Source organism: Aythya marila, assembly GCF_965140915.1.
Source record: "Aythya marila genome assembly, chromosome: 1".
In the NCBI taxonomy this organism is placed as follows: domain Eukaryota; kingdom Metazoa; phylum Chordata; class Aves; order Anseriformes; family Anatidae; genus Aythya; species Aythya marila.
The window spans coordinates 200,924,095-200,943,315 of record NC_139042.1 but is presented as its reverse complement, the minus strand read 5'-3'; the positions used below and the strand labels follow the sequence as shown (position 1 = coordinate 200,943,315).

Sequence of the window (19,221 nt, the reverse complement as noted above, 5' to 3'; positions counted from 1 at the left end):
TCCTCTTCTTCCTCAGCCTCTTCTGGTCCTCAGCCATGGTCAAGGTAAGGCACAGCCTCCTGGGGCTAATTTGGAGTTGTCCCTGGGCTCAGCAGCTTGTGGGCTATCAGGACAACGGATTAATGTTGCTTTTGTGTTGCAGCTTAGTAGGGAAAGCACTAATTTCAGGCTCTCCTTTTCCTCTGCCCAACCAGTGTTCTTCCTAGAACATGCAGCTTCTTCACGTCTTTGATTTTTAGCTGTCAAGGTTGGTACTAGCCTAACCACTGTTTATGGGGACAGAGCAACGACACAAACCTCACACCTTAAGAAAATCTTGCATCCCAACATCTGGATGCGACTTTTTTCTACCCCAGCTTCCTCTGGAATCACATCCATTGTGCTGCCTTCAGATTTGGGTGCGTGGAGGCTGAGCTCAGCCCCTACTATTCCACCAAGTTTTCCATGAGCCTCCAACAGCTTGTTAAACCAGATGATCCTGGCTGCATGCTTCCTACAAACATTTCCATTCATAGATTCAGCACGTACTTCTCATTAATGGCAACGCTCCTGATTCAGATAGCAATTTAGTCATCAATAAAGTGAAGGGCATCTTCATGTTAAACTAATAAGAAACACAAAAGACTGTTAACATGAGATACTAACACATGATAACTTCAGAGAGAAAGCTGTTTTCTCGCTCTAAAGTACAATTTGTAAGATTTGGCTCCCAGCCTATAATTTTTTTTTTCTTCCTGTTTGATGATTTTTCTTGTATCATTCAGGCCTATTAAAAAACAATTTTCATTTTGTTGGTAAACATTAACCTAATAGCGTCTTTGGGCAAAAATAAATATAATTCTTTTAGGGAAAATTAAGACAGTGATTTTGGATTCTTGGTGACCTAATGCTGAATTTTGTCCAAGCTCTGACTTCAGTAAACTTTTATTTGTTTGAATTTCAGATGTTATTTATTAGTCTCGAAGGGAGAGCACGTGAGAAATAGGGGGCAGAAAATAATTATCAGGGAATATTAGGTAAAAAGGGAAGGCGGAACAGGAGGGAGATGGTTATTGTGATCCAGCCAGTGTTTACACATAGGTTAAACGTGGTCAGGATTTCCATGAAACCATAACCTGGTCAACGCAATGACACGGTGTCCTTCCCATTGATGGGTTTGTAGATTCTGAGCTGAGCCTTTCCAACAGAGAGGCACCCCTGCAAGTCAAACGCAGGCCTAAGTGGAAATGGATGTCTTTCAGTGTCTGAAGCTGTGATATATAAAAAATAAATAAAAAGGAAGAAGAAAACCTGCTTTATTGCCTATATCCTTGCGTGTGTCTCTGGGGTAGAGTAAGGTGACTTTTTGTTCCAGCTTGAGTGTTTTAGCTGTGCTTTAGGTATGTGGGTGGAGATGCTTTGTGAATGTGTATGTTTAGCTTTGTGCACAGTTATGCAAGAGCATATTTCTTGAATAAAGGAATCCTGGGGAAGGGAGAGACTGCAGATCCTTCCCTGGTGCTACCAAAACCTCTGCAACACCCTCATGCCTCCTCTGAGAGTCAGCCCCATGAGGAGAAGGAGGAGATTTACACAGCACCGTGCTGCCTGGTGTTAATGGAAGTTGCCATAATCTGATTTTCTTCCAATAGTTAGTGGGGTTCCCCATGAGATAGCATCAGCCTAACTAGAGGCTCTAGGAAGCGACCTGTCCTTGAGATGGAAGGACAGTGTGCCACAGAGGTAATTCCCAGTGCCACACTTGAAGCAAAGCCCAGAATGGGCTAAGCCCCATGGTCTGGGGCATCCCAGAGGAGCTGCTTACATCTGAGCAAGGGGACCAAGTAATTCTGGAGAGGAGCCCCACTTGGTACAGCCCCCTTCTTGGCTTTCCCTTCAGCATAAAGCAGGAGCAGGGAGCTGATCGTCCCCCTGTACTCTGCTCTGGTGAGGCCGCACCTCAAGTGCTGTGTTCAGCTTTGGGCCCCTCAATACAAGGACATCGAGGCCCTGGAGTGTGTCCAGAGCAGGGCTATGAAGCTGGTGAGGGGCCTGGAGCACGAGTCCTGTGAGGAGTGGCTGAGGGCACTGGGGGTGTTTGGTGTGGAGAAGAGGATGCTCGGGGCAGACCTCATTGCTCTCTGCAACTGCCTGAAAGGAAGGTGTGGGGAGCTGGGGGTCGGCCTATTCTCACAGGTAATTAGTGATAGGATCAGAGGGAATGGCCTCACGTTGTGCCAGGAGAGGTTCAGGTTGGCAATGAGGAGCCATTTCTGCTCAGAAAGAGCAGTCAGGCACTGGGATGGGTTGCCCAGGGGGGTGGTGGAGTCACCGTCCCTGGGGGTGTTCAAGGAGAGGCTGGACGTGGTGCTTGGAGACATGGTTTGTGGGTGACAGTGGTGGTAGGGGGTGGTTGGACCAGGTGATCTTGGAGGGCTTTTCCAAACTTAATGACTCTGTGACTCTATGTTTGAGGAGGTCTTGGGTGCACCAGGCTGGCTTTTCACCTATACCATTCCTGTCCCAGCTCTTGGAGCATGTTTGGGAACCAGGAGCTTAGCACAGGTTTGTGGTTCCCCCCAAAAACAACCCAGGGGAAGCTGATGCTGCCTTCTGGGCATTCCTGAAGTACACCTGAAGGCTCTGCAGCTCCTCACGAGTTCAGCCCTGTCTGTTCCATGCTCTGAGGCCACACGCCTCTGTGCCCTCCCTCCTCCTGGCTTCATTCATTTCCTTCCATGGAAACATTTCCGTCCTCCAAATGAGAGCTTTATCAAATTGTATTCACAGCTCATTAGGGCTTGCCTATTCATCTAGGGGAGCACAAAAGCTAATATTCCTTGTGAAAAGCCATTAAAGCTGAAGAAAGGCACCCACAGGCCTGCTCCAACACATTGTGGTGGTCTGCAGCACCGAGGCCCACCTGAACCTGGAAGTCTGAAAAGAAAATCCACACAAAACAAGGCTGGGGGCAGAACAAGTTACCCAGGACCCAGGGCCAGGGCTCAGCTCTGGATGTGATGGCTCATGGGCACTTACCAATTTTTTCCCGGGAACTTAAATGATGGTACCAAAAGCTGAGAAATGTGTTTTCTCAGGCCCAGGTGCCTGAGGAGGAAGGTGCCAAGGAGCACCTCCTGCCAGCCTCCCCAAGCCCTGCACCAGCTGACGCAGGGATGCATCTTCAACAGCAGGGCAAAAGTTGGCAATGTAAATTGAAAATTATGTAATGTAAATTAAGGTAACTGTGATGGTGTTGTCCTGTTACAGCAGCTGGGCTGCTTTTCTCTGTGAAGAAGGGCTAAACCACTAAAGCAGCAGCAGGTTTTAGATGCCTGGATTCCAATAACTTATTTTATAAAGGCTCTGGGTTAAGTAGCATCTGATATGATGGGTATTCGTGTGTCAGTCCTGGGGAAGTCTGCCTCAGTTACAGTCCTTGAGGCACTAAAGCATCATCGTTCCTTGGACAGCTTCTAGAACATCTGGAAAACTTGACAGGAGATGGCAAGAAATATTGCTGCCTGTTGGGCCAAAAATACCGCACTTTCCTGGGGCTGTAGAAACATTATCTGTGCAGACTGCATGCGCAGAAAGGCTTTTCTGCAGCACGTTTTAATGTAAGGACAAAGCCAGCTGCCCCGCTGTTGTTGGGGGAAATGCCACGAGAGAGTCGGGCACCCAGCATACAGATAAAGGGGGAAAATAGCTTTTCATCTTTGTAGTTGGGAACATAGGAAAAAGCCACTAATTCAGATTTTCAGTTGTGCCAAGGAAGAGAGAAGAAGCAATGTTTTCTTACGGTTAGAAGAACAAACTGTTATTTTACGCACTGGGGGAGAGCTGCTAGCAGGCCTTCAGACCTTCTCCCACACCAAGACGAGCCATCCTTTCATGTCAGATACAAAAGCGGGAGCAAACGTGCTTCTTAGTACATGCCTTCTTTGTTCAGAACAAGAAAAGAGCCTGCTTCTTTACTGATATAAATCAGCACAGCCCCAAAATTGCACTACCTGTGGAGCTGACCGTTGCTGCACCAGCGACTCGACGAGCAGCGCTGTGGCTCTGTTAGCATTCGCTGCATGCCAGCAAGGATAAACTCACAGTTATCTCCTCGCCGCCTTGGGCAATGCTTGGTGCAAACCAGGGCTTTGGCACAAAAAGATGTTCCTTGGGGCTGCCTGCGGCCCCGCCGATCTACTCAGCGATCTGAAGCAGTGCAGAGGGAAGCGTGTGCTGCATTTGGGATTCATCTCACCCGTGCCCAGCTGCTCTGAGTGCCCATGCTGGTGCCTGGTGTTCCTGTGCTGAGACATGGTCGGGATGCTGGGACTGCAGCTGTTTTCTCCCACTTTCAATTTATCCATTGTAAAATAATAATAATAAACAATCAACAACAACAAAAAAACTTGTTATCTTTTATGTGCAATGCCACTTGCATTGTAGAAAAATCCCTTTGGCCCTGACTCTCCTCGTTCTTTTCAGAGCTGGTCAAAAAGGGGATGTTTTTCCCCCAGGAAAGTGTTTCCAGGCTGCCAGGGGAGGATGAGCGAAGTGATCCTGGCTGGAGAGGACCGCATCGTCCCAGCAGAGCAGCAGTGAAATGATGTTTCTTGAAGCTGTTGCAGCAAAAGAGGACAGATTTGACAGTGGCTACCATGTTGCTACCATGTTGGTGTGGGGAATATATTTTGGGAGCATCTCTCCCGCAGGCAGGGCAGGGTGGGAGGAAAGTGCTTGTTTCACAATACAGCTCTGCATCGATTTTGCCAAGGCTGGAAACAGCCCGACCAAAGAGACTTGCAAGGGAAGGGGGAAAAGCCTGCAGGAAATGACAGGATTTATTCAGCAGCTTCTTGAGGATCACATCAAGATAGGCACCAATTTAAGAAAAAAAAACCTCACACAGATGGGTCTTCGCAGATTTTCAGAGCATGATAAGGTTTAAGTGGGAAAGATGGTGCCTACAGATATATATTTATATATATAAAATATATGTGTATATATAAAAATAAATAAAATTTCTGTTCTCTTCCATGCTGTGTCTTTCTTTCACGGAGCATGGAGTGACAGGGCTGCAAAAGGGAAAGCCCTTTGGTACCCACACAGCCATAACTCACCATGGCTGGGTGTCCTGGGATGGAAGTAATGCTGGCTTTTAGCCTAAAAATAACATCTTAGTAATTTTTTCCTATGTTTCACAGGCCATCCTTTGTTCCTGTACTATGCCTGTAGCCAAAAAGCAGCGCCAATTTACCTTCTGCATACCCCTGTCGTTTCATCCTCTTTGGGTCCTTGCTGTTCTAGGAGAACCCCAAGCTCTTTTCACTGAGCATTGAATTTTCCCCTGGAGTGTTGTTACCAGGGCCACCCGCTTCGAAATGACCTTCAGGAAGGACAGCAAGTGACCTCCACAGAGGTGCCACCTTCATGTTTTTCAGTCATTGTTTGGCACATTGAGCACCAAAGTATTAAACCATCTAGCTCTGCTTGCTGCTTTGCCTGGGGAAGCAAACACCCTGTCCCTGCCGTGCATCACAGAATCAGAATCGTTTAGGTTGGAAAAGACCTTCAAGATCATTAAGTCCAAACTAATAGATCCTATGAATCAACATAAAGAGAAGTTGGCAGTACAGCAGAAAAACAAGCTGTCAGGATCCAATGAATCTTCCTGTCTTTTTCATTTTTTTTTTTCTCTACCCAATAACCCCAGATTTCCTACCCAATAACCCCACAGGAATGTGTTGCACACCGTAAGGAGAAATGGTCCCGTGCTGATCCTTATGAGACTCACCCCCATAGCAGCAGCTCTTTGCACCCTTTTCTCCCCAGCCATGACTGCCCCGTGGGACTTTGCATAAAAATTGCTTCCCAAAAGGAAACTGCTTAGACACCTGCATGGCCTGGCTTTTCCAAGTGACCCCCAGAAGGGAGAGGGCTTTTTGTTGCTGTTTTGGGAGGCATGGGGGCAAATGGGGGAGGAATAATAAGAGCAGTGAAAAATAAGAGAGTAAAGAAGAGGAAACAGCCTTTTTTCCCACATAGGATATCCCATAAAGAGGCCTTTATCAGAGGGACAGGTGGCGTGGAGCTGGGGGATGGAGGTGTTGTTGTTCTGGGAGATAAAGCGGAAAATAAATGAGCCTGTGCTGGGTGGAAAACATCACGGATGTGGCTGGTTCCTGGAAGAGAGCTGTTTGTCTGAACAGCGTCCTGCGCACTCCAGCCCCCGGCAAACACAGAGCCCAGGGTACGAGGAGACCCGTGTCAAGGCACCCCAATGAAACACGAGGCAGCAGGAACAGTACTGCCCCTTCCAGGAGACTAGCAGACGGCTCTAGAAGAGTGATTTTCACTAATTAAAGCAGGTCATTTTGGAAATAAAACCGCTGAAAGCTTCATGTTCCTATTTGGTGTATAAATTAAGGATCAGGCAGGCTGGGTCACACAGACTCTTCCCATCCACGTCCTTAACATGAGTAACCGAGGCTTTAGGGAAAAGGGGGTACAGCTCGGGTGCTAGTACAGGGTCTGGCTTACATGAGCTCTCTTTCAGGCTGTAATTTTCAGCTCATTGCCTTCAGCAGATCTGCTTTGCTTTTACAGTCTGAAACCACCTCGGCAGTGGCCCTACTGAAGCTCTCCGCCTGCCTAACCTGCCCCGATGCTGTATGCATTTGAAGGCTGAAGATAGGCGAGATAAGTCCAGGTCTTTGTCATGGGCTTTGAGGCAGAGCTGCAGGTGTGTTGTGGTTTCTCCAGGCGTTCATCCACGCTGTGACTGCCCCACAGAACTGCATGGGTAAGAGGGCAATGGCCAATGCTCAGGGGGTGCACCCAAAGTCTACAGGTGAAGGCAAACAGCGCATGCACTGGGTTCCCATGGAGCCCTAAAAGCAAATTGCAGAAATGGCAGAGCTGAGGCATCACTATGTGGCTAATCTGCTTGTCCAAGCAACTAGCCAACACTGAGTGACACTGGAGGAGCAGCTGGGGAGATACACAAAGCCAGGCTCCTCGGCTGCTTTTCATATCAGGCTTTTATTTAGTTGGAGACATGGACCTGCTTTTGGGGGCTGAAGGCTTGTTTAGGTGTCCGTGAAGGGCTGTGATAAGGTGCAAGAGTTTCAGTGAGACTCAACATGATTAAAACATGCCAGTGACGCTGTTGATTGGGCTGATGGCTTTCCTGCACCTCTACAATGGGGATGAGGATGCTTACTGAACAGGGTGCAGCAAGCATAAACCAAGACAAGAGCTTTGACAACAAATAGGACTGAATTTACCATATCCCAGTAGGAATTGCTGCAAAGTCAAGGTGACGAGCCCCTTTTTGGCAGCTGTTGGGGGCTGATGTAGAGCAAATTTTCTGCAGCAGTCTCTGCTCGAAGCAGGTGCAAGAGGTGAGTGAAGGCAAAGAGCAGAGAGCTGCTAAATGGAGCTCAGGAGATGGCCTGGCTGCTCCATACTGGAAAGAATGCAGTGTGCTGGGGAAAATGGGTGTTGCTGAATGAAAGGAGCCGGGTTCAATAAAGCAGGCTGGCTTTCCTTGCTTTCTATGCCCATGGAAATTTATTTAAGGGAGGGTGCTTAAAATGCACCAGAGTTTATGAAGAGCACCAAGTGAAGCTCAAATCTGTTGGAGAAAGCCACCTGCATTGTGCTGCAAGGATTAGAAACACCTGTTTAATTAAATACTGTATAACAACCTTAATGGGGCTGTAGCTTTCATATCAATTAGATAAAAGCACATTTTTTCCAGATGAGTTATAGATCTCTGGAAAAAAAATGAGATTCGTTCTTCTACTAGAATCCTTTCCCTGTCCACCATTCTGCATAACTCACCTTCTGGAGATCTTTTCACAGGCTGCTCACATCCCAGTAGCAACAAATTTGGACAGCTGGAAGAATTACAGTGGCTGGCGCTGGTGGCCTGGAAGATGGGAATTCCATTAAAACTTTCCAAAACACCCCTGCTTCTGCTAAATACTGGCACCTTCTGCTTTCAGCTCTGGCAGGGAATGAGACTTTTGGCAGAGCTGAAATTGCAAAATTGAACCCTTTCTTTGCTTGGCAACTCGGTTGGTAATTCATTTTGTGTAAATGGAGTGTGGCTTGCAAAGAGCAGAGGGCACTGATCTAGCCAGGGGGCAACTTTAGCTCAGCTCCGTCACTCGATTGCTGCTGGGGATGTGCAGGACGAGGCAGTGTTTAGGCCTAGATCAAGTGCCCTGCACCAAATCTTTGCTTGTCACTACTCTGACCCTGCGAACAGGATTATTTCTTGCATTAGTTGCCCTCTATCAACCCAACCAGTGGCATCATTTTGGGATGTTGACCCTCTATGCAGGAAGGGCTGAGCGCAGGGCAAAGTGTGAGGCTGTCCTGCTGGCCCCTTTCTGGAGGAACAAAGCTCTTGTCCTTTGCCTAAAGCACCTACTGAGTTTGGTTGCCTGCCAGGGAGCACTAGGGCATGACCTAAACCCAAGGCAAGAGCATATTTTATAAAAAGAACAAAAGTTGGGACTTGAGCAAGTTCTTGCTTAGCTTAAAGTCTGCATTCCCCTTCCATGCAGGTGGGTCGCATTTCTCCTGTAGGTTCTGTTGACTCATTAACTTATCTTCCAAACCAAGCATGAGCTTTTGATGGATTTCCCTGTGGATTTGGAGGTCTGCAGCTTCCTGTGGGCTGCTAAGTTTTGCCTGACTATTTCAGGCTGGGAAGAGGCAGGGGTATGCCTGGCAAGGTATCTTTTTCTTTCCACCATCATCCCTGCAACACAGCCCTGTTGCCAAGGAGCTGGTGCTAATGGCTTGAGCTTGCCTCACGCAGCCCCTCAGGGCACAAATAATGTGATGGAGAGGGAAATAGGGTGAAAAAATATGAGATCAGTCTGTGTTAGCTTCTTCCCAGCTTGCTGTCCAGTTAGCCAGGGATGCCGGTCCTCATCAGGGTATTTTTCAGGGAAAGGTGAGGAAAGTATTCCCCAGCAGACCACCCTGTTAGTAGGCAGGCTGGCCGCTATCCTTGGAGATCTCTTTGTGGGAGATAAAAGTGCTGCCAGTTTACTTTTTTCACTGCCTGCTCCAGGGCATTTACTTTTTTTCCTGGCAGCCAACACCTGGAGTGAAAGGCCCAGGGGATTTTCTCAGCCCTCATTTCATAAAAGCAGCAAGTTTCGGTAGAAATCCAGGATGGAGAGACTGCCCCAAGTGTGCATTTCTGTGTCACATCATGACTGAAAACAAATAAAATCGTTTTAACCTGGAATCCCATCGTGATTAGAAACATATAGTAGGAAACCACAGAAAGCAGGCCTGAATAATGCATTTGGAGGGGGAATCTGGTCATCAATAAAGACTACAACACTTTGTCTGTCTTCTGGGATCAGTTTGGACATCAAGGCTCAGCTCTGGCTGTTGCTTCACGTGCTCATGCGCCGATGGCACGGCGCCTTTTCTTGCGTGCGAGTGCAATGTCAGCCTGGACTTAATGCAGTGGCTGCGGTTAATTAACAAAGCCGCTTCTCTCTTCATTATTCAGCAATGTTAATGGCTGTGAAAGGAAAGAACAAAATGAGCCAAGTTAATTTCAGTTCTGTGAGAAACACAGGAAAACAGAAACGTTCACCAAATGGGAAAGAGAGAAAATGAGGGAGATAGAAAAAAAAAATTAATTTCCAGCTTCTAAGAGGACTTTTACCAATAACAATATAAAAGATAGCTGAGTGTTCTGCTTAAATGAAAAAAGTGATTACTTCCAAGGCAAGTGAATGGCTTTCCATATCTTCTTCCTCTGCTTGTGTCATTTAATTTTTGTTTTCCTCTGCTTTTCACTTATTATTTGACTCCATTGATGCGGTGAGATGTTGCTGGAGGCTGTCAATATTTATCCTGGGTGCAAGCAGAGGAGACATCCAGAATAAGTTCCTTCCTTTGGCTGAGATGACCCTGGGCTGTCACCCCTGCAAGAGAATTGTGTTTAGGTGACATTCATGTGGTTTGGCCATGCGTGTCAAGCTCATGGTGACAACTCGTGTAGGGCCTGAGCAGTAATATTGCATGAAGCTGGGGGGTTGTGATCTGCCCTCAGGGTGAACCTGGACTCAATGCAAGCATAGGCTGGGAGGGCAAAAAGGCTCTTCTGTGGTGTCAATGAAGTTGTTTCGTGGAATCATAGAATGGCTTGGGTTGGAAGGGACCTCAAAGACCCTCCCAGTGCCACCCTCTGCCATGGGCAGGGACACCTCCCAGCAGCCCAGGCTGCCCAAAGCCCCATCCAGCCTGGCCTTGGGCACTGCCAGGGATGGGGCAGCCACAGCTCCTCTGGGCAGCCTGGGACACAGCAGCACAGGGGCAGCTACACCAGAGATGCCCATGTCCTATGGACTCATATCTCCAGTTTTGTTTGCATCTCCCATGGGCTCCCTAGTGTGCAGCAAGGCGACCCATCTCTCTGGAGGGGAATAGCCGGACCTTTTCTCTCTACTCTGCCTCCTAGCTCATTGAAATTTTCTCTTTTTGTGGTCCCTATAGTGGCATTATTTTTGGTTGGACTTGGTATCAGACTCAAAAGTTATCAGGGGTGGGGTAGGCTGACAGACACTGAGATAGTGCAGGGCGAGGCTTTGGTGAGATAAACCTCCCTTCCTCTGGACACGGGCTATAAACCCACATGTGGGCAACAGTGAGGTTGCAAAGTCAAGCTCTCAGGAGGAAATGCCAGAATTAAACAGCCCGCACAGCCATAATTTGGGCCTTTGTGCACATCGAGTGCGATGCATCCTTTAATTATCCGATCACCTATGATTTTGAGTTATTTTAATCCAGCGAATTGCTCTAGGCCACATTAACACACGCTGTTCAAACCACACGCTGAATTCAACATTAATTTCCTTGTGAGCTTCTCTGTAATGCTTCAGCATCTGATCAATATTAATGCGTTTATCTGCACAGCGCTCCTGCGATATCACCAGCTGGTGAACTGAGGCACGGGGAGATTAAGGCCAAAATGATCAAAGGCGCTTGCTAATTTTGGGTGCTCAATTTGCAACACCAGGGACCTGATCTTCCAGGGCCCTTGGCATTTTATAGCACTTGGCGCGTTTGAAGCACGGCTCTTGTTGGCTTGTTCCTGTCTCCAAGTGCGAATCCAGCCTGAGTGTCCTACAGGGTGTCAGGAAGATGGGCAGAGCCTTGTGAGCAGCTCCTTTGCTGTACGGACAAATTCCCAGTGCTGAACCGTTCATAGGAAAGGAGAAATTCTGAAAAAAGGAACACCCCAAGAAAACCTGTAGCATAGTGCCAAATTGAAACTATTAGGACATCTTTCTTTTTTTTTTTTTTTAAATTTAATTTTATTTTTTTGTAACTTTTGAGTCTTTACCTCATCACCTAATTTTCTTTCAATATAGACTTTGTAGATGCAACATCCTAATTTATTTCTCCCTCCAAAAACCAAGCGTGCAAAGCCAAATCCTAGAAGGATATAATGGTTTGCATTGGAAGGGACCTTAAAAATCATCGGCCAAGCCAAGGATGCAGTTCTCATTTTGACCCAAACTTGGCTCATCGGCAGGGCTCGTCCTGTTGGACCCAAAGCCCAGACCTCCACCTCAGCACCTCAGAGACTGAGAGGGAGACATGTGAGCAGGGCTTGTGCTCTCGTTAAGAGATGCATTTTGGCAACAATTTCTTGCAGCATGGGAATGTTGAGATTTGGGACTTCAGAGCTCAACGTCAGGAAGGAAGGGGGTTGGGTTCTGTACCTTTTGCCCCCTGGGAGCATCTCCTGCCCCTCATTCCTCTGTCCTACCCATCCCTCGGCTATCCCCTGCTCTCCTATCCAGCCTCTGCCTGCTCTCCGTGGCTCACATCCTTTTTTACCAACGCGTTGCTCCTCTCGCTCTTGCTTTGTCAATGATAGCTTTTTATTCCTCACCATAATTTTATATGACCATGATTTATGATCCTGAGTTTAAAAGATTTATTGCAATGCACACATGGTACGACAGGCTTAAAGGGAGGTGTTCAGCTTGGTTATTATTCTCTTAAATCCCATTTTTTCCATAGTTTAACAAGCAGCCTCCGCACCGTGTTTTCATGACTCTTGTCCCCTGGCTTTCTTGGTTTATCTAGATGAGGAGAAAACCAGGGAAGAAAAGTTGCAGCTTTACAGCTAAGAGGTTGGCTGGCATCTATGAACCTCATGAGTAATGTAAGCACCTGGGCGCTTAATAAAGCACTGGATGGTCTTCAGGCAAATGGCTGCAGGGTGAGGATTCACCAGGATCAGCACTTGCTTATTCCACCTTACAGAGATGGTTTAAAACCCTACAGAAATTTGAGCTCCTTCCTCCCCATGAGAAAAGCAGCACATACAGCAAACATCTACTGTCTCTTCTCCCTTGCATTTGTGTGGTTTTGGACAGTGTTTTAACTGCCTAAGATGAGCAAGGGCCTTAGGTTGTCTTAAAGAGCTTAAACTGATCAAAAGCTATAAAGTGCTTAGGGGTGGTTTAAGGACATCGATTATAATTAACCAGCAAAAAGAACACAAAACACCACGTATCAAAGACCTGCGGCCACCTCTTGTTTGGGGAGGATTTTTTATTTTTTTTTTCTTTACACGCCTCTTGTACAGCTCAAATCAAAGTCCCTTGAAGTCACCAAAAGTCTCTGACGAGCTCAAAGGAGCTGTTGGCATGGGCTGCAGCAGGTTCAGCCTGGGAAAAACAGGCTGCCGTGGCCATGCTTAGAGCTGAGCTTCTAGTTTTGTATTCTGGATTTGTGGTAGCAAAACAAGCCTGGCAAACATTAAAACGCAACCACAAGCACTAGTTTCACCCGTGGTGAAAACCAAAAAGAACCCACAAGCCCTGGTCCCCTACCAAAAGGCACCTTTCAAACTGTGGCTCTTTTTAATTACCATCCTGAGGGAAGAAATATATATATATATATATATATATATACATATGTATAAAATTTTCTTATATAAATAAACATTTAATTTTCTCATTTTAAATAAGCAATTTGTTCTCTCTTTTAAATAAACAATTCTTCTCATAAGTTAATTTTCTCATGACTCAGCATAAATCCCAAGAGGATTTCCTCCCAGTTTCCTACCAGGTCACCTTGGGTCAGAGACTGCATCCAAAGCATTCCCCTCCTTGCAAATACTGAGAAATGCTGGAAATATATATAAAAGGGAGTTTGGAGGGAATGCTTATCATGCTAGTCAGACTTGGCACCTACTATAATTAAGACAGTTACACATGCTGCCAAGTATGAAGACACTTTGCTCCAGGATTTTAATGTATCTTAGGCTCATCCTAGGGACTAGGAAGCATTGGGGATGTCACTTTGAATTTCTTGCTGAGGTGTGCACCCACGTGTGGCAGCGGTGCTATCAACATCCACGTGAGCAAAGCCCAAATAGCATCAAATAACTTTGCCTCTATAGTTTGTACACATATCGTTTGGGTGTTTATGCATGGCTGAAACCAATAATGCACCTTCCCAAGAGGGATGGTGAAAAAAATGATTTGCCAAGAGTAGAAAAGCTGCTGTCAGATGTTGCTACGTGCTGGATTTTAACCCATGCCACAGACACGGACCTGTGGGTGCTCGGACATCAGGCTTAGACCAGGGCAGCTGAGGAAGAGAAACGTTCCTGCCGTTCTTGAACAAAAGTGCTGATTTGTAATTGAAGTGGGGAATTATATTGAATGACTCAGAAACAATGTTGGGGAAGAGATCTAATAGTGTAGTACTTAAACAGAAGAAAATCAGGTTGTAAGTGGAAGAGCTTGAAAAGTGGATGTGGCTCAATTTACACTCATTATAATGTAGTTTGCACAGTGCCAAATTAAGGGCCAACAGCAAATGTGGCCCTACACAGCCATCCCACCTGTAACCCCAATACGGTCGGTTTTGGAGCATTTATTTGAAATACATTTCAAAAGTATTTGACAGGACTGAAGAGTTAAGGAACATGCCCAGGCAATGAAAGGCTGCCACCAAGCAGCCATAAGAGGGCCCAGGACTGATGTCTCCTTGGCAATCATGATTCTTGCATTTCTGTGTGCTTCGTGTTGCCACTCTATTAATGTTTGGTAATCTGGTTTTAAGTAATCAAATACTGGATACAGCCATCTGGAGCCACTTCACTGCCGCATGTCCTGCTACAAAGAGAAGTTTCCTTAAAAGATTTTTTTTTTTTTATATACCTGTTCTTCAAATAACTCGGTGCTCCACAATGGCTCTGTGGGATATTGTCAATCAAGCAAAATTAGAGGCTGACATGATAGACAGTAATGGCTCTAAGGGGTTTGTTACCACCTATTGTGCCAGGGGGCCCTGCCTAATAGGAGTTTTCTCCACTTCTCATTAAAACTGCAGTGGCTCCCGAGATTTTATACATTACCGGTTATTTCAAATACAAGATATCACGCACACACACACACACAAAAGCACATTCATGGCATGTTAAAAGTGCGGGCTAAATTAGAAAAGGAAACTTAGATTTACAGGCTAGCATTATGCTCAGAAATTGCAGCACGGGCAAGGATTTGGGTAATTTTAAGTAAAATTTTTGTCCATTGAAAGTTGGAATGGCAAAGTGGGTGATGCTGCTTGGGTGGTGAGATTATAGCATGATGCTGTATGGACAGACATGGCTTCAGAGATAATGGCAGTGGGTGGTTTGGCTATGCCATGGCTCCAGGATAAATTATGGCACCAGCTTCTTGGACTGACGAATTCCTTTGGCCTCTGTCAAGCAAGGTCAGGGCAGATGATCGCCTTTGCCCCTTCTGGTCTCAAATTCTCTCAATTTTCTCCCAAGGACAGCAGGTTACTTTTGGCAGCCCTGTTTAGCAACCCCAAAAATCTCAGTATGGCATTTCTGGCCCCAAGCGATTTATTAACTTGTGAAAAAGGGAGAAAATACCACATTGGTATGGGTTGAAGGGAAAATTATTCAGTGTCGGCTGCATCCTTTAGGGTCTGTCCCACCTCCACCACTTCCCAGGTGGGGGCCACCAGCTTGGGGATCCCTGGGGACATGGACACGGAGAAGAAAGGGTGATGGGATGAAGGGGATCCCCGTGAGGAGCAGGGGGATGTGAGTAAGACAGCAGCAGAAGGAAAGGTTTGGCTGCTCCAAGAAAACACTGGGATGGCACACAAGCACCCATCGCAGGGAATCCCGAGCAATTTGGGCCACCCATGTAGCGGGATGGCCACTGAAACATTGCATTAGACAGGGCACTAATTAATACAGGAGCTGGCACATGCTCAGCCGTGTGGCTGTGCCCAGCAGAGGGTAGCATTGCCCAAACACCCCGGCCTGTCTCGGTGTTTTCCCCAAATTTACACCTCCCCACCTGGCTGAGCTCCCCCAGGCACCAAACCCGCGTGGAAGTGGGAGCCCCAGGGGAAACCTCCCGGGCTCACCAGTGATGGAAAATCCCTTTTCAGAGTGGGATTTTAAGGATTTTGTGAAAGGACACGGCGCATTTTAAGCAGTTGGGCGCACATTCGCATCTGTTTATGAGTCGATGCTATTTAGTCGTGTCACGCCTCATTTTCAGCCGCCTCATTTGATAACCGAGAGTTTTGAGCCGCCCCCAAAAACACCCGTGGGTCCGCACCTGCCTCTATAGTTCCCAACTTGGAGGAGAAATCCACTTTTTTATTTTTTTTTTTCCGCTTTACCGATTTGCAAGACATTGGCTGGAAACCTACCCACGGGGACAGCGCGCATTTCTGCCGTGTCACCGGGGGCGCATCCTGCCCCTCGTCCCCGTTGCGGGGTGGGCAAGGGGCTGGGGGCCACGTTTGGCCCCTACGGAGCGGCTGCGCTCATGGTGGGCACCGCAAACCCAGCGCAAACCCCGCGCAAACCCCGCGCATCCCCCGCGCAACCCCAGCGCAGCTCCGGACCACCCCGGCCTGCCGCCTGCGGTGTGGTTTTTATTTTTTTTTTAATTTTTTTTCCCCCCCTGCTTTCCCTTTTTTTTTTTTTTTTTTTTTTTTCTCTTTGCTTTCCCTCCCCTCCCGTTTGACGTGCGCGGTTTTGGTGCAATGCGAATTATCTCCAGTCATTCAGTCAGGAGGGGCAGCGCCAGGCAGCAGAGCAGCGGCGGGGCTGCCTCCTCCTCCTCTTCTTCCTCCTCCTCTTCTTCTTCTTCCTCCTCCTCCTCCCATTGCCATAACAACCGCGCACAGCCGCACCGCGCCCGGGAGGCTCGGAGCATCCAACGGGGCCCCCGCACGCCCTGCTTGGGGACAGCGGGAGGGTAGGGAGGGGGGGAAAAATCAGTGACCTCCCTCCAAAAAAAAAAAAAAAAGAAAAAAGAAAAAAAAAGGGACTTTTCCTCCCGGGGTGGGGGGAGCGAAGTGTCCCTGAGGGTGCTGAAGGAGGTGGGGGGGGACACGGGGCAGCCCCGGGGGCGGCACGGGGAGGGGCGAGGGGGGGAGAAAGGACGAGGGGAAGGGGGGGGGCAGAGAAAGTTGGGAGGAAATAGCCCAGGAAAAGTGGCACTCGTGGAGCCCGCCGGAGCGCGGAGGAAATAAAAGCGGCGGCGGGCAGGAAGTGTGAGGAGGAGGAGGAGGAGGAAGGGGAGAAGGAGGAGGAGAAGAAGGAGGAGGAGGAGGAGGAGGAGGAAGAAGAGCAAGAGCCGGCAGAGGCAGCAGCAGCAGCCGCTGCTTTCTCAGAAGAGAAAGCAAAAGCCGCAGGCGGCTCGGTGCCGCCCGGCATCCGCGGGGCTGCGCGGGGTTGCGCGGAGCGGCCATGGCCCGGGAGAACGGGGACGGCGGCGGCTCCTGGAAGAAGCAGGCGGAGGACATCAAGAAGATCTTCGAGTTCAAGGAGACGCTGGGGACGTAGGTGGCGGGGAGCGGAGCGGGGCGGGAGGCGCCGTCCCCGGGCTGCGCGGGATTTGCGCGGGGGGGATTTGCGCGGGGGCAGCCGCCGGGGTCGCTCCGAGCATCCCGGCCGGCAGCGAGCCGGGATTTGAGAATCCCGGGACCAAACGGCACCGGGGTGGGTTGGTAGGAGGTGAGGGGTGAGGATGGCTGCGGGGCAGGCGGCTGGGGCTATCCCCTAAAAAGAAATCAAAAAAAAAAAAAAAAAAAAAAAGAGAAAAGAAAAAAATAAAAGAAAAAGAAAGAAAAAAATAAAAGAAAAAGGAAGAAAAAGGAAAAAAAAGGAAAAAGGAAAAAAGAGAAAGGAAAAAAAAAGAAAAAAAAGAAAAAAAAAGAAAAAGGAAAAAAAAAAGAAAAAGAAAAAGAAAGAAAGACCCCCCCCCCTACGGTTTAAAATGTTAATAGGATGGGGAGAAGGGGAAAGGCTTTTTCTTGACGGTGCCGCTGTAAATAAATGCGGTCTGACTTGCGTGCTGTCCCCTAAAGCCGATGGCTGCATCCATTCGTGGACAGACGAGCAGAAATAATCGGAGTGGATTGGATGTGTTTTAGCTACGATGCTTAACTGTTGTTGGGCTTTATTTCTGTTATTTATAGTGGCGGGGCATAAAGATTAGTAAAACGTTAGAGTTTTTTTTTTCTTTTCTTTTTTTCTTTTTTTTTTTTTTTTTTCGGAAGGCTCAGAATAAACATGCGCAGATGGTGGAAGGGAGCAGGGTGCAGGCTGATGCTTTTTTGGCTGAGCGGGGAGTTTTATTTCTGTTGAGAGAAATTTTCGCTCGTCGTCGGATGTTGTAGAGGCAGAGAGCCGTGGTTGCTGGGGAAGGGCAGGGTGCGGGCTGCCGTGTGGGTGGGCGAGGACGTGAGCGCTGGGTTGGACAGGACAGGTGCTTTATTGCCATGTCCCCTCCTGGTGTAAAGTCAACTTTGAGCACATCTCTAAGCAAAGCATCGCTGAGCCCAAGCAGTGCGTTTTTAATCCGCGTGCCACTTCCAAAACACGGCTGAACAAGTTTCGGACATGATATTTCAGTTTCTTGCTGCTTCCAAGGGAGGGCTCTCTACAAACGGAGTATTTCTGCTTCTGCTCATTTCCTACACACCAAGCACGAGTGAGAAGCAGGCTGCGTGCTTGGTGTGGAGGGGGGTCACGCTCCTGTGTGGGGATGAGCAAAAAACACCGCCCAGCTGGTGGCATTCGTGTCTGCCCAGGGCTCTGAAGATGCAGGGTGAGGTGTCCCTGAGAGACGTGTCCCTGCCTGTCACCGTCAGCACCTTCCTGAGCAAAAAGGGTGTAGGGGAGGCAAGTCCTAATGCCAGGAGACTCGTGGGAGCAGTAGGACAGTTTGCTGTGGTTCCCATCACACAGTCCTGTGTTATCTTCACACCTTTGGTGTATGAAGCACCTGCGAGGGTTAACTTGCACCTTTAGAGAGGTCCAGAGAGAATTAATGCCATGGACTTGGTGGGTATCGCACTGGAGCTGAGAGGAGCAGGTGTAGGTCCCAAGGTAGGTAGAGCTGGGTAGAGTTCATCACTGTGCACATTGGGGTGGCTGTTGTGAATGAAACCCACTGACCACTTAGTGCCTCGCACTCTTAAACATCATTGTAGCAAGGCCCTCATGATGAGAGGGCAACCTGTGAGGCTTTAAAACTTGACCTAACAGTCAGCATAGAAACTTTCAGAAAATTAAAATAACTGCATCACAACCCTGTGCCTGTCTAAAGGACGCAGAGCTGGTTTTTATTTTTTCCCATACACAGGGACATTATTTCTGGGTGTAGGTGCCTTTACCAGCCTACACCTCAGTCACCTCCTGGCTGTGTGCTCCCGAGTCACCGAGGGCAAACCGGGCAGATAAGGAGATGTGGATGTGAGTTTTGGATCTGCTGTGAAACTTGTCAGAAATCGAGATTATTACTGTGCAAATCATTACAGGATTTTTTCAGCTTCCACTGATTCCAACCAAGGTCTGTTCACTGGCCCCAACAGCAGATACACGGGAGCTCAAACCCTAGGACACATTCATAGTTATTGATAGAAAAAAAAAAAAAGAGGAATTAAGCAAAAGTCTAAATACCTTTAGAGCATCTGGACCAAAAAGCTTTCTTCTAGCTTTATTTAGGAGCAGGGATAAAATCTGCTTTGATCCCTCCTGCAGTGTAACGCTGAACTGTGTTGGACATGCATCAGTCGATCTCATCAGTTAATAGATTTTTCTCTAGCACGGCTGGGGCTCGGAGTGAAAAACCTGGCGTCTCGGCTGAGGTGTGCTGGATTAGGGTCGTGGCTGTGTTTTGCATTGCCCTG

The 19,221-nt window shown here is 47.9% G+C and overlaps 1 protein-coding gene across 4 annotated transcripts in view; it reads left to right on the top strand.

The window, feature by feature from the left end:
• Positions 1-16,508: 16,508 nt before the first annotated feature.
• Positions 16,509-19,221, top strand: part of CAMK1D (calcium/calmodulin dependent protein kinase ID) — a 220,275-nt gene continuing 217,562 nt past the window's right edge. For all 4 annotated transcript variants that reach the window (XM_082751604.1, XM_082751603.1, XM_082751602.1 and 1 more), the window contains exon 1: positions 16,509-16,866. In XM_082751604.1, the coding sequence (XP_082607730.1) occupies positions 16,775-16,866 (92 nt within the window). In that variant the 5' untranslated portion in view covers positions 16,509-16,774. The remainder of the gene's footprint in view (positions 16,867-19,221) is intronic.